General features: G+C 42.3%; 1 protein-coding gene across 3 annotated transcripts in view; it reads left to right on the top strand.

Annotated features, from left to right (window-relative positions):
- SEMA5B (semaphorin 5B) overlaps positions 1–17,020 on the top strand; it is a 272,400-nt gene extending 255,380 nt beyond the window's left edge. For 2 of the 3 annotated variants that reach the window (XM_027678990.1, XM_027678991.1), the window contains one exon: positions 10,728–17,020. In XM_027678990.1, the coding sequence (XP_027534791.1) occupies positions 10,728–10,883 (156 nt within the window). In that variant the 3' untranslated portion in view covers positions 10,884–17,020. Of the gene's footprint in view, positions 1–10,190; positions 10,261–10,727 lie in introns of all 3 variants that reach the window. The other variant, XM_027678992.1, reaches the window with a different exon arrangement.

Raw genomic sequence — 17,020 nt, 5'->3', positions numbered from 1 at the left:
GGAATCCTCCTTGTTCCCTCTTCCTCACCATTTTGAGAGAGTCTGGCTTTTGGGATGACTTTTTGTTTTCCTCTTTAAGTCATATTGAGAAGTTTTGACACTGGGGGTAGATGCTTCATATTAATCCTGTCATGTTCTTTTTATTGACTCAGTCTTCTCTGCTCCTCCTTTACAACCAGGCATATCTCCTCTACACCTAGGTTAGGGATATGGTCCTTTCTCTGCCTTCTCACAGACTGGGCTAGTCATCATAGATGCTCACACAAGCCTTTCTTTGGAGTAGTGGTACTGCAGCTGTGATAATCTGTAGGCAGATAAGTTTTGGGTTGTTTTTAATTAGATCAATAAGCATAGCTTGAAAAGCTGGCAGGTTTTTGAACATGTGAACTGCTGTTTCAGAACTGAAGACAGACAGATGTGTTCAAAAGTTTATCTGATTTTTCCAGCTACATTAATTGCTCTAATGACTGATATTAGCTTTTTCTGGCAATTTTTGCCCTTCCTAATTTCTCTGAGGTTGACATGTACATGCCTGCACCCATCCAGCTGTGCTGGAAGAAGGAGAATTAAATGAAGAACTGCTGGAATGGGAATAACAAAATTGCACTAGACTGGCTGCTGTGTACGTACATGACTTCCCTCTACTGGTCAGCAGAGGAATATTTCAAATATACCCTTGCCTCATTTGCTAGAAGTTAATGGTTCTTCCTTGGTCCAGGTGCTTGAACTGATTCTCCACTCCTTGTCTCCTCAAAGGTCTGGCTAGCAGTGTTATGTGCATTAGCTGAGCTGGGAAATCCTCAGTGCTGCCAAGATGTGCAGGAGGAGTTAATTATGTGTTTGCAGAAGAGTTTAAAGGCAGCCATGAAAGAGGCAGGGAGCTAAGTGAAGGGAGGGGGTAATATTAGACAAACAATAAATACCAGAAAACATATAACCTTTGTGCTACACTTGGAGGGGAGCAGCCTCATGATTCTTCTGGAACAGTTCCACTTGCAAATAATGGATTTTTAAATAGAATTATAAAGAAATGGAGCTACATGCCTAGAAAATAAAGAGAGCTATGTCAGTATTCAGGACTAGAGCTCAACATCCATAGTGTGTTTGGCACCTCTGAGCGAGGATATGTGAAACGCCTGAGCTTTTTTTTTCTGAACCATGACCACCCTGTCCTAAAGAGTAATTGAGAGCTCAGGGCTGCTCAGGATGCACTGGCTAATGCCACCGCACAGGCTGCACAGGCTGCACAGGCTGTGGCAACACTACAGCCATTGCCACTTTTCCCTGGTGCATCATTTTGATATGCATGATAGATTTGGCATAGGGAAAGCAGGAGTAACTCTGCCTGCATTCCCATATAGCTGGGGGAATCCTCATTAAGTCAGCTCTAATATCGTCCTGAGATTTGGCACAAAGCATGTGAATAAAGAAAAGAACTGAAAATCTGCGGATGAAGGAATCTAGATGGACCGGATCCCAGAGTCTGTGAGAACCGGCTAATGAACAACTCCAATTACCTTTATAAATATCATGGATCTTGGGCAAAACCCCAGTGCCGTGAAATGCAAAGGTAATACAAAAGTGTTTGTGAGAAAGCAGGCCAATTTCCTCCCTGCTAATTGAGTCACTGTTAAGCTACAGAAGTCTAATGCACTAAAGTCACACAAGTAGCTCCAGTAAGTCTGTGTGGGAAATGCCAGTTGGATCTGGAGATAAGACAAAACATCTGTAAGCATACAGGCCCACAATCACTAGAGTATGCCTGGACCTTCCCCATTCAACAAAACATATCAATGGGGTGTTAAATCCTTCTTCATCTGTAAAATTTGGCAGTCAGGGCCATACTAGAGAGTGAAACCAGGAGAAACAAATGGGACTGACTTGACTGTAGTTTCAGTTACAGCAATGGAAACTCATTGAAACAAACCTCTGTCAGTATTAATATGCAGGGAGATCGGAATTAATATTTGAGAGGCATCATATCACATACCCTGATGAAATTAAAGGTGGTTGGGCTGAACTGACAGGCTGAGCCAGGACCTAATGCTGAGCAAGAAGAAATCAAACATAACCTCTTTTTGCAGAGTTTCAGCATTAGGGAATGAAGGGAAAGCATGAAACTGCATAAGAGCAGATTCTCAGCTGCTTAAAGATGTAGCTTCACTGGTCCATATATCTAAAGAAAAGAGGGTGGTATTGGTGTCTTAAATAATCTTGTGATGTGTAAATAGAAATTGGCTTGGACAGGAATGCTGCTGTAGAGATTGAAACTTGGCTAATGGACTGTGAACATCGGGCAGTTGTTATTGGGAACAAACAGGGCTATGGGGAGGAGTTGTCTGGGGCACTGCAAGCAGTAATGCAAGGTTTAGCTTTATTTAATATCTTCATTAACGAGCTTGGAGAGAGTGCAGTCAATGCGTTAATTAAACTAGCAGAAGATATTAAACTGGGAGGTGTGTCAAAAAAACAGCCACTGGTTTAGAAATAATGGAAAATGACCTGAGTAGGTTACAAATGTAGAAAGGAAATAGCAAGGTGAGATGTAACATGGGGAGAAAACAAAGCAATCTTGAGGAAAATAATCAAAAAGCAGCTATTTAGAGGGTGGGAGAATTTGGAAAGCAGTAAGACTAGGAGAGACTGAATGGAGTTAGCAGATGGCAAATTAGGCCCAGTTTTTACTTTTTTACTACTTTTTTTTTTCACCACTGCAGTTACACCTTTGCAATTCTCAGTGCCAATGCAGTGCTGTGGGCTGGCACCAGGCTGCATGACTTGTGTTGGTAATTCACCAGAACAAGCAGCTCTGAGGCCATCTGAAAACTCAAGGCTGCTTGCTCCAGTATAACTGCACGAAGCAGTGAGAGCTGCCTCCCCCAGACAGCCCTTACCAGGTACCATCAGCTGAAGCCCAGTGTAGCCCAGTGCTCCAAACTATCATCTGCATCCAATGTGATCTATTTGTCTTAGTTTTAGAGGGCCACAGTTATGGCTCTGGTGAATTTGTCTGAGTACTAAAGCATGTGCAGGAGCACATGGTGTATTCAGCTGATGACCCTCTGTAGTAACACTTTTGTATACTTGGGAGACCCAGGATGGGCAAACACCAAGGCACAGGAGTGCAGCAAGGAGACAGTTTATACCTTCCCACGCAGCTGAGACCACGTGCACCAGCTATACTGGGAAGCAGTCGGGGCAGCCCTGAATTCCTCTTTTGTGTCTGGACACCACGTCATGGCTGTTGCCACCACCGAATCATAGGCAAGCCAGGGATAAATAGCAAGCTTTAGGCTAGACACCTGCACTTGCCAGTGGGATGGTTTCCATCAACTCCTCAGATTTCAGTTTTCAGTTCAGAAAAATACTTATTTGCCTTACTATTACATGCAGTTTGTTTTGCCATCTTACTCATGTGCTTAAAGTCAGAGATGTGCCAAAACATCTTTCTGACAATGGTCCTTTATGTTGCCAACTCTGAAGGTTTTTATAAGTTTAAAATGGCAGTAATATAACTTCACTCCCTCCTAAGTACAAGGATAAAATAGCTATTTTCAAACAGCTATAGATAACTGTAGCTATTCATTTTCTCATAATTGAATGTTAGTTCCATTGTCAACCTGAGCACATCTACAGATGCTGCCATCATTTGGGGGTTGCTTAATTTATTTACCAATAACAGAGAACAAAGAATTTCCAGTCTGAAAATATGGTAAGCTCCCATCCAAAAAGAACATGCAATCATAAGTTTAGTGTCCCGGTGGGATTTTTTTGTATCTCATTTCAAGAGGAATAACCTTCTTATATAGAAAATAGGTTCTTCATCTGTACATGTACACTTCACTGTAAATCCTGCAAACAGCCTTATTGAATTAATCAGAAAAAAACTCAATGCATAAACCCTGGCCACTGCTACTTTTGGCTTCACGTAGGCAGAGCTTTAGAGATTTTATAAAAGCATCAGATGAGATAGTTTGCTGAGTGTAAGACACTAAGCAAGTTTTTTAAGAAAGATCAGAAAGAAGAATCATTTGAGTCTTAAAAATCACTCCTAGCTTGGAGTAAATACATGGGTCTCATAAGGTCTTTCTGGCAACTTTCCATCTTTCCAGGGTTATTTGTAATGCATAGCTTGAGAGGCACAGCAGTGTTGTGGCATCCAGTTGATCAGAAGAAAGGGAACATGTGGGTGGGCCAGACGTCATGTATTTTCTTGGTGTCAATTATTGCCAAAAGAGGTTATTTTAGTTGTACGGTTTATTTTGTTGAAATGTAATTATTATGCTAATTATTTCCAAATTTACTGGTTAATTATAATTCTGAGATCTCTGCCTTGGTACTTCCAGAGATGTATAAGCTGTGGGAAATGTTTCATAATATTAATATATTTCCACAACCCTAAGTAATTTGGCTAATGTTCCTACAATGCAAAATGTAACATCCTTTAACAAGGAGGCATGGCTAGCTCCATAAAACAGCTAATCTGCATCAGAAAGGCATTTTACTTAATCAGATTTCACTGCAAGAAGCAAACGACTTAAAAGAAGCACAAAAGAACCTAAACGTTGGATCTTGGCTTCATTACACCATTGCACAATTCCCTTATCCCCCCATTTTCCTGGAGAATGAGGGGGTGTAATGGCTATCCTACTGTTGCTACAGGAGGTCTGTTGGATGCTGTTCCAAGGAAAATTGGAAAGCCTCTCTCAATTCTTTTAGGGATAATTGTGTGACTGAGTTCAGCAGGAAGGTTGTCCTTGATTCCTGCAGAGGCAGGATGCATGTGGGCTTCATTTGGATTTACTAAGAGGAATGGGTTGCCTGCAAAGTTGCTGTCTCCTACCTCGAGCCTGATTTTAGATCTTCGCATGTGTCCACAGTGGATGACCAGTGATGGGAATTGTTACTTCTGGTTCCTTAGTGCCTGCACTCTCTCTGTGATAAAGGAAAGGGGAAGCTTTTCTTTGTAGAACGTGGGATGTTCTACATTACAAACAAACTTTCAAGATGGAAACTTGTAACTATGCAGCCCTGGCACAGGTGGCACATCTCTGATGAGTCATGGCCATTGGAAAGGTGCACTCTGCATTGTTCAGCCTCTTCAGAGGTTAAAGTGGTGGCAACCATAAATCTGGACAGAGTGGTTTGAAGCTGTCCTTGAAGGTCTCCCGACTTTTTCTGTCTTTTTTATGTTTTTAAAGAGGAAAGTGTCACAGGTGGGAGATGGAAGAACTGAAATTACACCCATCGACAGGGAAATAGCGGAGAAACCGTGAGATGAGGGGAATTTTCCTTGCTCACTGACTTCACTGAGACTATGGTGCTGCATAGCTGGTGGAGATTAAACTATGAAACTCCTGGGAAACTTGCTGACTTTTCCTCCGCACCACCCCCAAAATAGAAAAGAAGATCTGGAGCTCAGAGAGAATGCTGAGCTCCAGAAAGCTGAGTGCTTTCTACATGAGCAGATTAAGGAAATCTTGCCATCATATGTTACCCTGTGGGAACTACATTATGGCCCTTATTTTGGTATTAATTGTGTGTGTATCAGATGCTTTTAGAAGTATCCTTTTCACTTCAGCTTTTCAAAAAATATATGGAATTCCTTTTAATTGGGAGTGGGGAAATGTTCATCTTTTTAAATCAAGTTTTGAAATTTTCATGACTGTATATTGAAAATTGGAGCATTTGATCTCTTTATGTGTGTAAGAAATGTTTATGGAGCTTATACTTGCAGCTGTAGGATGGGAGTAGTACTGCAAGTCCCAAACTGTTACGTGCAAAGATGTTTTGATACATCTGGGAGAATGTAAGCAAGAAGGTCAGTGGATAATGACTTAATGATTTGGAGCAGAGGCAGAACTTTGTGGAGTAGTGGCAAGGCCTTGCTGGAGAAAAAGGAACAAATGGAAAATCTGAATGATGACTGAGGCTAAAAATATCAATGGAGAAAGCTGAACAAAGTTAAATGTATGCATATGGTACAATACAGTCATGTTTAACACATTTGGCTGTACCTTGGGAGAAACAGCCTGCGATTTCATGTAAATGTTCTGCCTCCAGTGTGAATCCTGGGGGGCAGAGCCCAACACAAGGGGGATATCTGTAACCCTTCCCTTCAGACTCTTCCAGTTCTAATTGCTAATACACAAGCATGAGTGATCACAAATTGTTCATATAGTTCTGTAAATATTGAAATACTCAGGATTCTGTTGTGCTTGGCATAGACATGAAATTCACTGACAACAAGACTGGACCTTTTGGTTAGTTGACAGATCATGTATAATGGAGCAAGCTGCTGCTCTTTTACATTCTCTTAAAGCCATAACCATCTTAGTCCATCTGAAAACATCCCTGCTCGACAAAGCAGAATTCCTGGGTCATATATTTTTTAAAATTATATTAGTCATATGGCAATGTATCATAGTCGAGTCATTTAAAGAAAGCAGTTAAGTTGTGCCTGCTTTTGAGTGATCTACTTGGTTGGGTTAGTGCATGCTGGTGGCTTACCTTCTGCTAACAGGTCCTTGAATTGAGGTTAGTGGTGAACAGACCAGAGGAAAAAGCTTTTATTAAATATGCCAGGATGGCATGGTTCATACTGGAAGGGAGGAAGCAGGTAAAAAGAAGTAGTTATTAGTTGAATGGAGCACTTTTTCTAAGCACATCCCACAGGTTTTCATATTAGCTTAGAATCTGGACTCACTTTTTATAGAGAATATTATACTTGCGCAAATACTAGAAACTTCTTTTTTCTCAAGGCAGGATAGGACCACAATGAGGGCCTGAGATACATTTTCCTCAGTGTTTGAAATACATTGTGTGTATGGCACAGAGGTTTTGCAGCAAGTACTGTTGCAGCAGTAAGTGTTGGTCAGACTTTTGGTTCTTTCTGCTTACTGAGCAGACAGTCCTAAAAGGTTGTAGCTCCTGTCAAGGGGAGTCAGTGTTTCATATGGGAGGGAGCAGACAGCAAGGGGAAAATGCAGGTTGAGTGTCAGGAAAAATGTCATCAGTAAGGTCTGGAGGGTGCTCAGATGAGTGACATGTCTCCTTGGAGGATGCAGAAGGGCTCAGGTTGAAAAGCCAAGTCTCTTTTCCTTCTCTGAAAGCTCTAGTGAGGACAGCCTGAGCTCCAGTGCTTGCTGTGCTGCTTCAGTCACCCTAGTTACTGCAGCCACTGATCAGTCCCTGCAAAAGCACCAAAGGATTGTCCCTTCTAGGAGGACTTGTTGGGTATCGTCTTCGGCAACCACTTCTTGGCCCCTGTAATACTGGGGACTTGGCTCAGAGGTGGCTGAGGTGGAGAGGGAGGAGTTGGGCTGGGAGCCAGGGTGTGGTCTGTGTTTGTTTATGTGTTTGTTTTTGTTTGCACAAGTGTAGTTGTGCAGTGGTGATGACTCTTGCCTTTTCTTTTGGGACTGATCAGTATTGGTGGGGACACCTGTGGGTGCAGCAGGCTGTTCTCATCCCCACAGTAACTCCAGTGAGTTTGGGCTATCAGGAGGCTCTGACCTTGATGGCATAACACACGTAACATTGGGGAAATATCTTCCAAAGGAAAGTTGTTGGCCATCTCTGTACTGTCACAGCATTGCAGGATGAGAGCAAGGATTAATACTTGAGTAAAGCAGCACGTGAGTCCACCCAGAGAGATTTGACTGCACACACCCCTTCTCCTGCAGTGAGTGTGTGAGTGTGTCTGTGTATATCTCTAAATTCACTGCTGCCTAATTTTCCTTCTTCAAAATATCAACCAATTTCTAGTGACAAGGAACCTAATCATCTATTTATTAAAATGAGACAGACAGTAAGTTTGTGTGGGGAAATGTGAAGGCAGTGCACATTGATCATACTGATTTAGGACAGTACTGCCATCGCAGCATTTCCGGAGATAAATTCTTTGCAGCTAATTGCATTATAAATTCCACTAAACCATTGTCATAAGGTATTTCCCTAACATACAAGCCCTCTATCAAAAATAAAACCAAAAAGAGCAAAGGACCAGTTGTGGGGTTTTTCCTAATTAAATATTATATGAAAATAAGAAGAGAGAGAGGGGGAAAATGCAAATCATGTTAATTAAATCCTAAATCTGTTGTAGCGGGCTAGTTTGGAATGCTGTGGGACATGTTGAAACTCATAGAGATTTTCCATCTGAAAGCCAAAACAGTTGAGTCCTGAGGTCTTTGTCCTCAGATCAAGACAGTCCTGAGCTATTCCAGGTCAGGATTTTGATGTCACTAAGTTTCAGACATGGCAGTCCTGGCATGTCATGAATCTTAACTATCCCAAAAAGTGACCCAGACAAGGCTTGGATACTGGACCACCTTCAAGAGAGCCCGGAGAAACTGTGGCAGTGGGATTCAGCCGCCTCCTCCTGCTGTGGTGGACTGTGGCCATGGAGTTATGGTGCCTGCAGTGGGTGTCCTGGGCTAGAAGCACCAATAGGAAACAGCATTCATTGTGTACAGCTGGTATGAACACCTGTGGGGTTCACCAGAGAGCAATTCCTCCAAATACTCAGTGGTAGTACTTAGTAAAGTGCATTTTTCCAGGGATCTCAAAAGTTTTTCTCAAGCTGAGTCAGAAGATACGGAAGCACAGAGCAGTTAATTGGATTTCCCAAGGAAGCATAGCAAGTAGTGGAGGACTGAGGACTTCCTTGTTTGCCCCCACTACCTTAATATTTTTTTAGGTGACTGGGAGCAAAGCATGACATTTCTTTTCTTTCATATTGAAGGGCACAAATTCTCATTCTTTGAAAATATTTGTCACAGCATGCCTATACAAATTCTCTCCTTGTTTCCTACAACTGTTGTGCTGTGGGCTCATTTTAGAGACTCCAAGCAGGGAGACATTGCAGTCAGACCAGGAAGGGGCTGGGTCTCTTCCAGTTTTCACGGATGAGATGTTTCAGGTAGTGCTCATTTCTGAAAAACTCAGAACAACTCTGGGTTGTTCAGCAATTGGGAAATTTCTTTGCAGGGTACTTTGGTCATAGGAAAGCTTTTCCTCCTAATGTCTTGTATGAAACTGGGAGTTGTTAGCTCCCAGGGTAGCTGTAGCTGTCAATCTGCTATCTGATTAGAAGAAAGCATTTTCTTTTCTTCCTCCTCCTCTCCCCCTCCTCATGCAGTAAAACTATTCGATTACAAAGAAATTGGGAGATAAATGTGCTACCTGTGGTCTTGTCTTTGAGCCTGAGGTAGCTGATCATTTCAGAGATCACAGCTGGGATGTGGCTAAGCCCTGACTGTGCAACAGGCAAATGCACAGGGTGAGACCCCACTTGCCAACTGTAGCCTCCTAAAAGTTGGGCCTCCACTGGTGCTGGGGCTGGGAGGGGTCAGGGGCTCCCCCTGAAATTTTCATCTGCACCTGCCCTCACATAGAAAGGAGTCTTCTTCTTGCCTTTGACAAAACCACAATGCCTGAAATTGAGTTGACCAAAGTTAGATGGGTCAATTAAAGCTAACAGAGCTGGGTTGTTCATAGACTTGAGCATTATTAATTAGTTTTTATCTTGCCCTGAGCTGGGTCAGGTATGAGGTGTTTGTGTCAAGGGGGAACTGAGGTAAAGTGGTTCCCCCAGGAACATTGAGGCTAATGTTGCCTCATTAGACCTCTCCACCTCTGCCCCTGACAGGAAAGATGCTCCTACTCAGTTTAAATGTGCTGTTAATTAAATGTGCCCTGAACATAAGGATGCTGTAGCAGCACGCCTAGTGTTGACTCCCAGATCAAAGGAGTGGGTTCCCTGCACAACAGCCATTAAAGGTGCACTGCTGAGTGACAGAGACCAGAGAGAGGGATAAGAAATTTAATCCAGGGGTTATTTGAAAAAAGTGTTATAAAAGTTCCTCCAACAAATTCACAAATGACAGTGACGTGGGAGAAAGTTCCCTAGAATTACTGCACACACACACATAAAATGTGATTTTATCCTTGTACATAGGGGTAACAGCTGGCATAGCAATGGGCTTTAATCTGGGGACAGGGGGACATCTGTTTGCTGGTGGGAAGAGGGGAGGGAGAAGAGCAACATTTCTAAATTTTTGTGGTAAAAGGGGCATTTGTCATTCTCATTTTTTATGTTGTTGTTTCCAACAATTGTTACGTGGTTGTTAAATTTTTTGAGTAATTTTAGATTTTCCAAAAGTGACCATGATTTGTTACTTATACTGTAGCTTACAGAAGTGACACACTTAATATCGGGGGGTCCAAACCTGGATATCTACCAATGGAGATGGAGATCAGGTAAATGCACACCTGCTCTTCCAAAGAGAAAAGCTGCCTTTTGGCAACTGGTATGAGAAGGAGCTGCAGGCTGTACCATGAGCATTTTGGAAGAGGTTAGACTCAGTGCTGCCACTAATCACCAACCTTTGTGTAGGCCCAGCATGGTTTTGTGTGACAATGATGTTCAGACAACACACCATCTACCAGGAGACTCCGGGACTCTAGAGAAGGCTCTGGGTTCCATCCCTAGCAGTAGCTGAGCACAGGTCCGCTGCAGGAGACCTGGCAGGAGCTGTGGTCCCACACAGACCAGCCCCATAGCGAGTGCGAGGTACCCTCTTACTCTCCCAGCTGGAGGGAAGGTGGTGGTGGCCACAGCAGAGACCGTGATAGAGAAGGCAGGTGAGAGGGAGCTGTCTGCAGGTAGAAAAGAGTAATTATGTAGCACTGTTGCCATGCCTGTCATCTCCTCTTCTCTTTTGCAGACACTTAACAAGAACAATTTGATACCAGATGACAGGACCAACTTCTACCCATTGCAGCAAACCAACGTGTACACAACAACCTATTATCCCAGTACACTGAATAAATATGACTACAGGCCTGAGGCCTCCCCTGGAAGGACCTTTACCAACAGCTGATGATGGACTGATCCTACAGGACTGGATAACTTCCTATATGATTTTTTTTTTAATTGATTTTATGGACCAAATACCGGCCCAGCCTCTAGATGTAAATATTGTACAGTAGGGTCTTTTTTTTTTTCCTTTGGTTAATTGTATTTCTTGTAAACAGCACATCTCCTTACAAGGACAAAAATGCACATGGACCATTCTGCAGAGCTTTTGTGGACATTTGGCTGGAGATGGCTCTTACTACTGCAACTGTTTATGGCAGGAAGATCAGTGTTGCTGTCCAAGGCCGACGTTGTCAAGAAGGGAGATGTGTGCTGGGCTTGGTGGCCGCTGTGCAGCAGCACACAATACACAGGAGCACTCCAAGCAAGGCCAGAGGTGGCCTTCCTGGGGCAGAGGTGTCTGTCTGGTGAAGAGCATCCTTCCTGAGCCAGGATAGCAATGGTGTGCTGGATGACACACAGTTTGTGAGACAGGCCAAACAGGACTCCATTGTGCCAACAACTTGAAGAACATTTTCTTTTCATTTTTTTATTTTTTATTTTTTTTAATGTTTCTGGAAAAAAGTAGTAACTTTCTAGGGCAGTGTTCCCTTTATCTTCAACAGAATCTTTTCATATTACAGGAAATACTCTCTGCAGCCTTCTTTGGTAATATGCAGTTCAGCTGATGAGAAACAACACACAAACAAAGTGTATTATCCAAAGAAGCTTTCCAGAATGTTTCCAGTCTTAATTAAAATTATACAGGCAGTGAGACACTGAGAAAAGTAAATGTTGGAATAACATCGGAGACATGAACTTGGAGTGCCTAACAAACAAAGATGTTTATATCACTGGAAAAAGAGATGTGATGATTGCCGCACAAGAGCCATGGGCTTATTTTCTTTCTTCCTTTTTCTTTTTTTCTGAGACAGTGTTAACTCTTTTGTTCTAGCTCTGATCCTGATTGCGTCTGCCAGGAAAGGCAACTTTAGAGGCCATGCTCTTCTTGTGGGAAATCATCATGCTTTGGGCTAATACTTCCTCTTGTTTTATTATTGGGTTTTAGTTCCTTTACTCTCAAAGAGTGAATAATTCTGACTTTGCAGGGGTAAGGTATTTCTGTAAGGAATGTTTCCATAGTCTGACATGACCCAGAAAGTCTGCTGCACATTCTTATAGTGTCTTCCAGTGAAATTGTAACACAGCTGAGTAATGTGCATTGTTTGCCAATATTTCTTTAATTTTTCTGAGAAAAAACAACCCAACAAACAAATGCTGCTGCAGCTATTGAAGTAAATTGGGGTGGTAGCATTATTAAAGAGTATATCCAGCCTTGAAATGTAATTTTGTGTATGTGTGTGACTGTGTCTATAAGAACTGTATTAGTCTGATGCAGAAGCCATGTTGTCTACAACCAGATGTTTGTCTGACATAATTGTTTGGCAAAAAGGAAACTTATTGCTGGTGCTTAATGTACAATTACATCCAGTGTGTTAGCAACGTGAACAAGTTCACCGCTGTTATCATTCAGTGTTTCTAAATATTTATAATGAACTCCTGATGCTAAGGATTTTAGAATGTCGCAATACAGAGCATGAGATAAAAGTACACCCTGAAATACGCATGAGCTCCATGTGGTCCTGAGCTTGGCTTTGTCGTCTGCATCTTACTCGAGCAGTTGCCATGCCCGTGCCTGGCCACTGACCCGGCCATGTTCCCAGCAGTCCTGTCTGTCTGTGCTTAAATCCAGATTTCGCTGTAAGCCGACATTGATTGTTGCTCAGTGCTGTTCCTTTGCAGTTGCTTGTTTGGAAGTCCAACTTGGGCTGTGTACTCAGCCCTTTCACGTAGGCAGCTGGTAGGAAATGAAGGAAGACTGTGTTGCTTGTGACAAGTATATTGCTTTTCCTGTGAGGAAGAGTCAGCATGGCTCTGTAAGCCTGTGTTATGGCGGTTTGACCAGAGGGCAAGTATGAAATAGCCTCCCATTTTTAAATTACTTTGTTTGACTTCAGTTTGCAGTGATTGAAGGCTGTAGGGATATTTGTAATAGAGTGGGGTCATTAGCACTGCCACAAGGACACCTTTGGCTCAGCAGTGCCCATCTTCAGCAGCTGCTTTTCTGATTTAGCAGCTGATCCTGCTTCTGCTCTGGTCCCACCAGATAAAATAGAGGGGGCAGAGCGAGATAGAGAAGTGTTCTTAAATAGATTTTAAGCTCATGCAGACGTAGAAGATCTGTCTGAAGCAACCTGCTGCAACCCTCCAAGTAGGCACAGGGGTTTGGCACTTCTGACCCCTCCCAGCAGCACAGCCAGGCAAGAGCAGCAGGAGTGAAGCAGGAACACCAGGGAAGCAGGATAGCACTGGTAGCAGGTACCAGCACCTGCGGAGAGGCTCTTCCCAGGCCCCTGAATTTCATTTGAGGAGCAGTGACTTTGTGCCTTCATGCCATGACAAGTTCACTCTGTCTTACTGAATTTCCACATCCCTCTCAGCAACACTGAAGATCCCAATTTAAAGTAATTTTAACAAGTATGTAGCCATGGGGTTGAAAATTATTATATTAGGCTATCAGGATGGGATTGCCCAGATTTAGTTTATGTGATTCTGGAAAAAACACTGGCTCCCAAGATCCTTCTAGCCATGGTAAAATCAAAGCCATCTCTGAGCTTCCCCTTCAGAAGATTCCCTGTATTGACACACTCTGCAATTACCATGCACATGGCAAGATTGCAGCTGGAGTTGGGGGGGGATGTGAGCAAGTCAAACCTTGCAATTATCTCAATTTTTTATTTTTCCTTTCCCTTTCCCCCTCCCCCCCCAGTATTTTTTCCATTTTTGGCTTCACAGAATAACATGATGTAAACTGATTTTTTTCCCAAAGTACTGTATAGCAGATGAAATTATTTAAATGTTCAACTCACCAAGACAGGTGATTACTGCCATTGTGCTCAGGAGGTGGATATTGGAGGCTATTGGAGGCAAATGCTTTGAGGGTGGTGCATGTGGTTATAGTTTCATCAAGACATTCCTTCTTACCACCCATCCAAATGATTCAGCCCTTTTTCATATAATTGGCAATCACAGCAAGGGGCTGTAGTCTCCATTCGAGCAGAAAGCAGAATCCAGGAGAGAGTGAAAAAAAAGAAATCAGAACACTTATTACTCAATTAATGTTTGCAGGAGAGTGCAGTTCTTTAAGGAGGATGTTAATGCGGTGTGAGAGTTGCATTTTTTATGAGCTCTCTAATGCGTGGCAGGTTAATGACACCATGTACAGTGATATCTTGCAATCCAGGTAATTCAGCACATTGAGCATCAGGTCTGTAATATCTGTATCAGTTTGAATTGCTTCTGCAGCTGGATGTTGAACTTGCTAAAATTTCCTATTCCTAAGGCCATCTCAAAGTACACTGGAAATGCATTTCCTTTGGGAATATTGCTTTCCAAAAGACTCATATAATATTTTTTTTTTTTAACTTCTAAGACAGAAGGGGAACCCTGAGCAGTCTGGAGACACCGTGTCTCTGCAAACCCTTTGGGTAGTATTCAGGTATACAATGTGTGAAATATGGTGGAAATCTTACAGCCAAGTATGTAGTGGAAATATCTTTAATTAGGCCATTCTTTCTTTTTCCATGGAAGTGAAAAAAGCCAAAGGAGTGTGCATGATGGTGCTATCCAGGCTGTGTTGTGCTGTTGCTGTCAGGCTTTCCTTGAGCAGCTGTCACCCACCAGGAATACCTTGTGCTGCTCGCTAACATACAAACCACTTGATGATCAAACCATTGCGTAAGAGGTGCTGTTGCTCTAAGGGTGCACTTGAATGTTCAGCATGTGAGCCAGGGCTGCTCTTAAATATATGAACTGTACAGATACTATAGGAGAAGAACATGTATTGTCTCTCCACTACTGTTCCTAATGCCTTACGTTCAGAAAACGAAGTATTTGGTTTGAAATCAACAGAGAGCAGGAATGGAGCCCGTGTCTGACACAGACAATTTGATGGCTCCAGTGATAATCTGATGTTCAGCCCACCTGGAGAGAAAACTGCTGTCCATTGAGATTGATTTATTCTTTGTACCAAATGTAGTGGGGGAGAGTTATATATATATATAAAAATATATATATAAAAATGTAAATGTAAAGTTTGTGTAACAACTTACTCTTTTTTTGTAACAGTGTATACATCTATCAGTGGATAGATACAGTATATATTTATAATATATACACGCAATATATATATTTAGCAAAATGCCTGCAGAGGAAACTTAGAATAAGAAAGGCAGTGCTGGTATTCAAATACTACAGGGACAAAGCGAAGAAAAAACCCTGTGAAAATCTAGTGTCCTTTCTATTAGGTTTAAAAACCCACTTTTGAGGTAAATGAAATATAATTTTTTAATTGAAAAGTAAATTGATTTTTATAGTTAGAAATGCTGATTCTCCCCTGAATCATTCTGGTTAAGAGTGATTAAGAAAAAGATACTTGTTACTGCTTATATTTTCAGAATAAGCCTCCCAAATTTCTCATGTGTATCCCTCTATTGTTTTCCTAGTTATAAGTAGGGAGTAATCGTGCAAAGAAAATTAAAATAGCAAGTAGGAGTAACAAATCTTGTACCATTAGAGCAAAAGACATCATCTGTTAGAACAGGAAAACTGTCATCTTCCATGTTTAAGAAGTCAGTAACTGCCTTCTGAGTTAATGATCTGCATTACAAGCCTTGCCTTATGGTCACACTAGGAGGTTTTAGTACAAAATTTGGGAAAACAGAAAGCCTGCAAACCCATGGCTTTTGGTTTTCAGAGAAGGCTCCAAAAGAAGCCACGGGCCCATGGGAGTCAGGCACCTGGTGCCCTGTGTGTCTCTGGAGCTTTCTGCATTAGTGGCCAAGGCTCTGCATCCATTTCTTGCCCTGTTGATCCCATGAGCCAGCCCATATGCAGCCCATATGCACGGCAGGGCACAGCAACCCTTGGAGCTGTCTGGTATATGAGAGAAATACCCAATAAATGGGGTTTGAAGAATTTTTTTTCGACAAATCACTTTGTAATGCCCTCATGACCAAGCCCAAACTCCAACAGGTGAATCTTCCCCTTAAGCTTGTTAAGAGGAAACATCAGGTGGCTTCAAGAGCAGTTTTGGGGTAGGTGAGAGAGGTTTCTGTTCAATTGTGTGTTGTCTGATTGCCAGAGCCTTCGAAACTCGGCAGAAACCCCTCTGGAGCTGGGTCCTTGTGGGACTTACCCAGTCTCAGCTGTTCTGTCTGGAAATTCCTCCTTTGGACCCTTTGGGAAATATTAATGTCTGCATTAGTCCTGCTTGGAGGAGCAAAACCAGCAACTCACTATTTACATAGCCATGAATATAAGTGCTCAATTGCATTCAACATAAGTTTGGGTCTTGAACCTGTTATTTTTAACATTCTGCCTCCAACCTCAGCTGCAAACTCACCCCTGCTGTTTGAGAGAGTTCAGTGCTGTAAAAGCAGCATTTGGCTTTCTGCAGGTCCCAGCCACGATTTGATTTTAAACAAATCTGATTGTGAAAAGTATAAATACTGCATCTTGGTTCTAACAGCTCTGTAATCCAGCAGGATGCTGCTGATTCGCAGGCTGCAGAGTCAAGCAGAGGATGGTGTGGACGGGCCATTAATAACTGAAGCAAAAATGTTATTAGTACCAAAATGTCAAACAATGTAAAAGCCAGCCAGCTGCTCGGCAGGGTGCTTTCCATCCACACCCCTCCTTAGACAGAATCCAAACCTGCCCATATCTAAAAGTGATGTACTTAAATAGGAGCATTCCTACAGAGGAAGTTTTAGGGAGGATGAATGGTATGTGAGGTGGAAATGATAGGATTTAGCTTGTAGTTGAGGTGGGAGAGTGACAGATGCAATACTGGATCTTGGATACATGGGAAACGATTATGCCAACACAGAATGCTTGCCCCAAAACAACAAAACCTGAAGAGTATTATTGGACTCTGTTGTGAAGGCACATCACCCTTCCTATGCAATTGAACTTGATGGTACTTTAGCATAAAGGTGACCTAGACTGTAATCACTGCCTTTAGACACTGTGAATTTTTTTTGGGTACTCTGTATTTTTATATATTGTACAATGTAAAGAATAATTCAGAAATAAAACAGA

Source organism: Neopelma chrysocephalum, unplaced genomic scaffold (assembly GCF_003984885.1).
Source record: "Neopelma chrysocephalum unplaced genomic scaffold, ASM398488v2 Primary Assembly neopelma1_44, whole genome shotgun sequence".
Lineage (NCBI taxonomy): Eukaryota > Metazoa > Chordata > Aves > Passeriformes > Pipridae > Neopelma > Neopelma chrysocephalum.
This window is presented reverse-complemented; position numbering and strand designations above follow the sequence as displayed.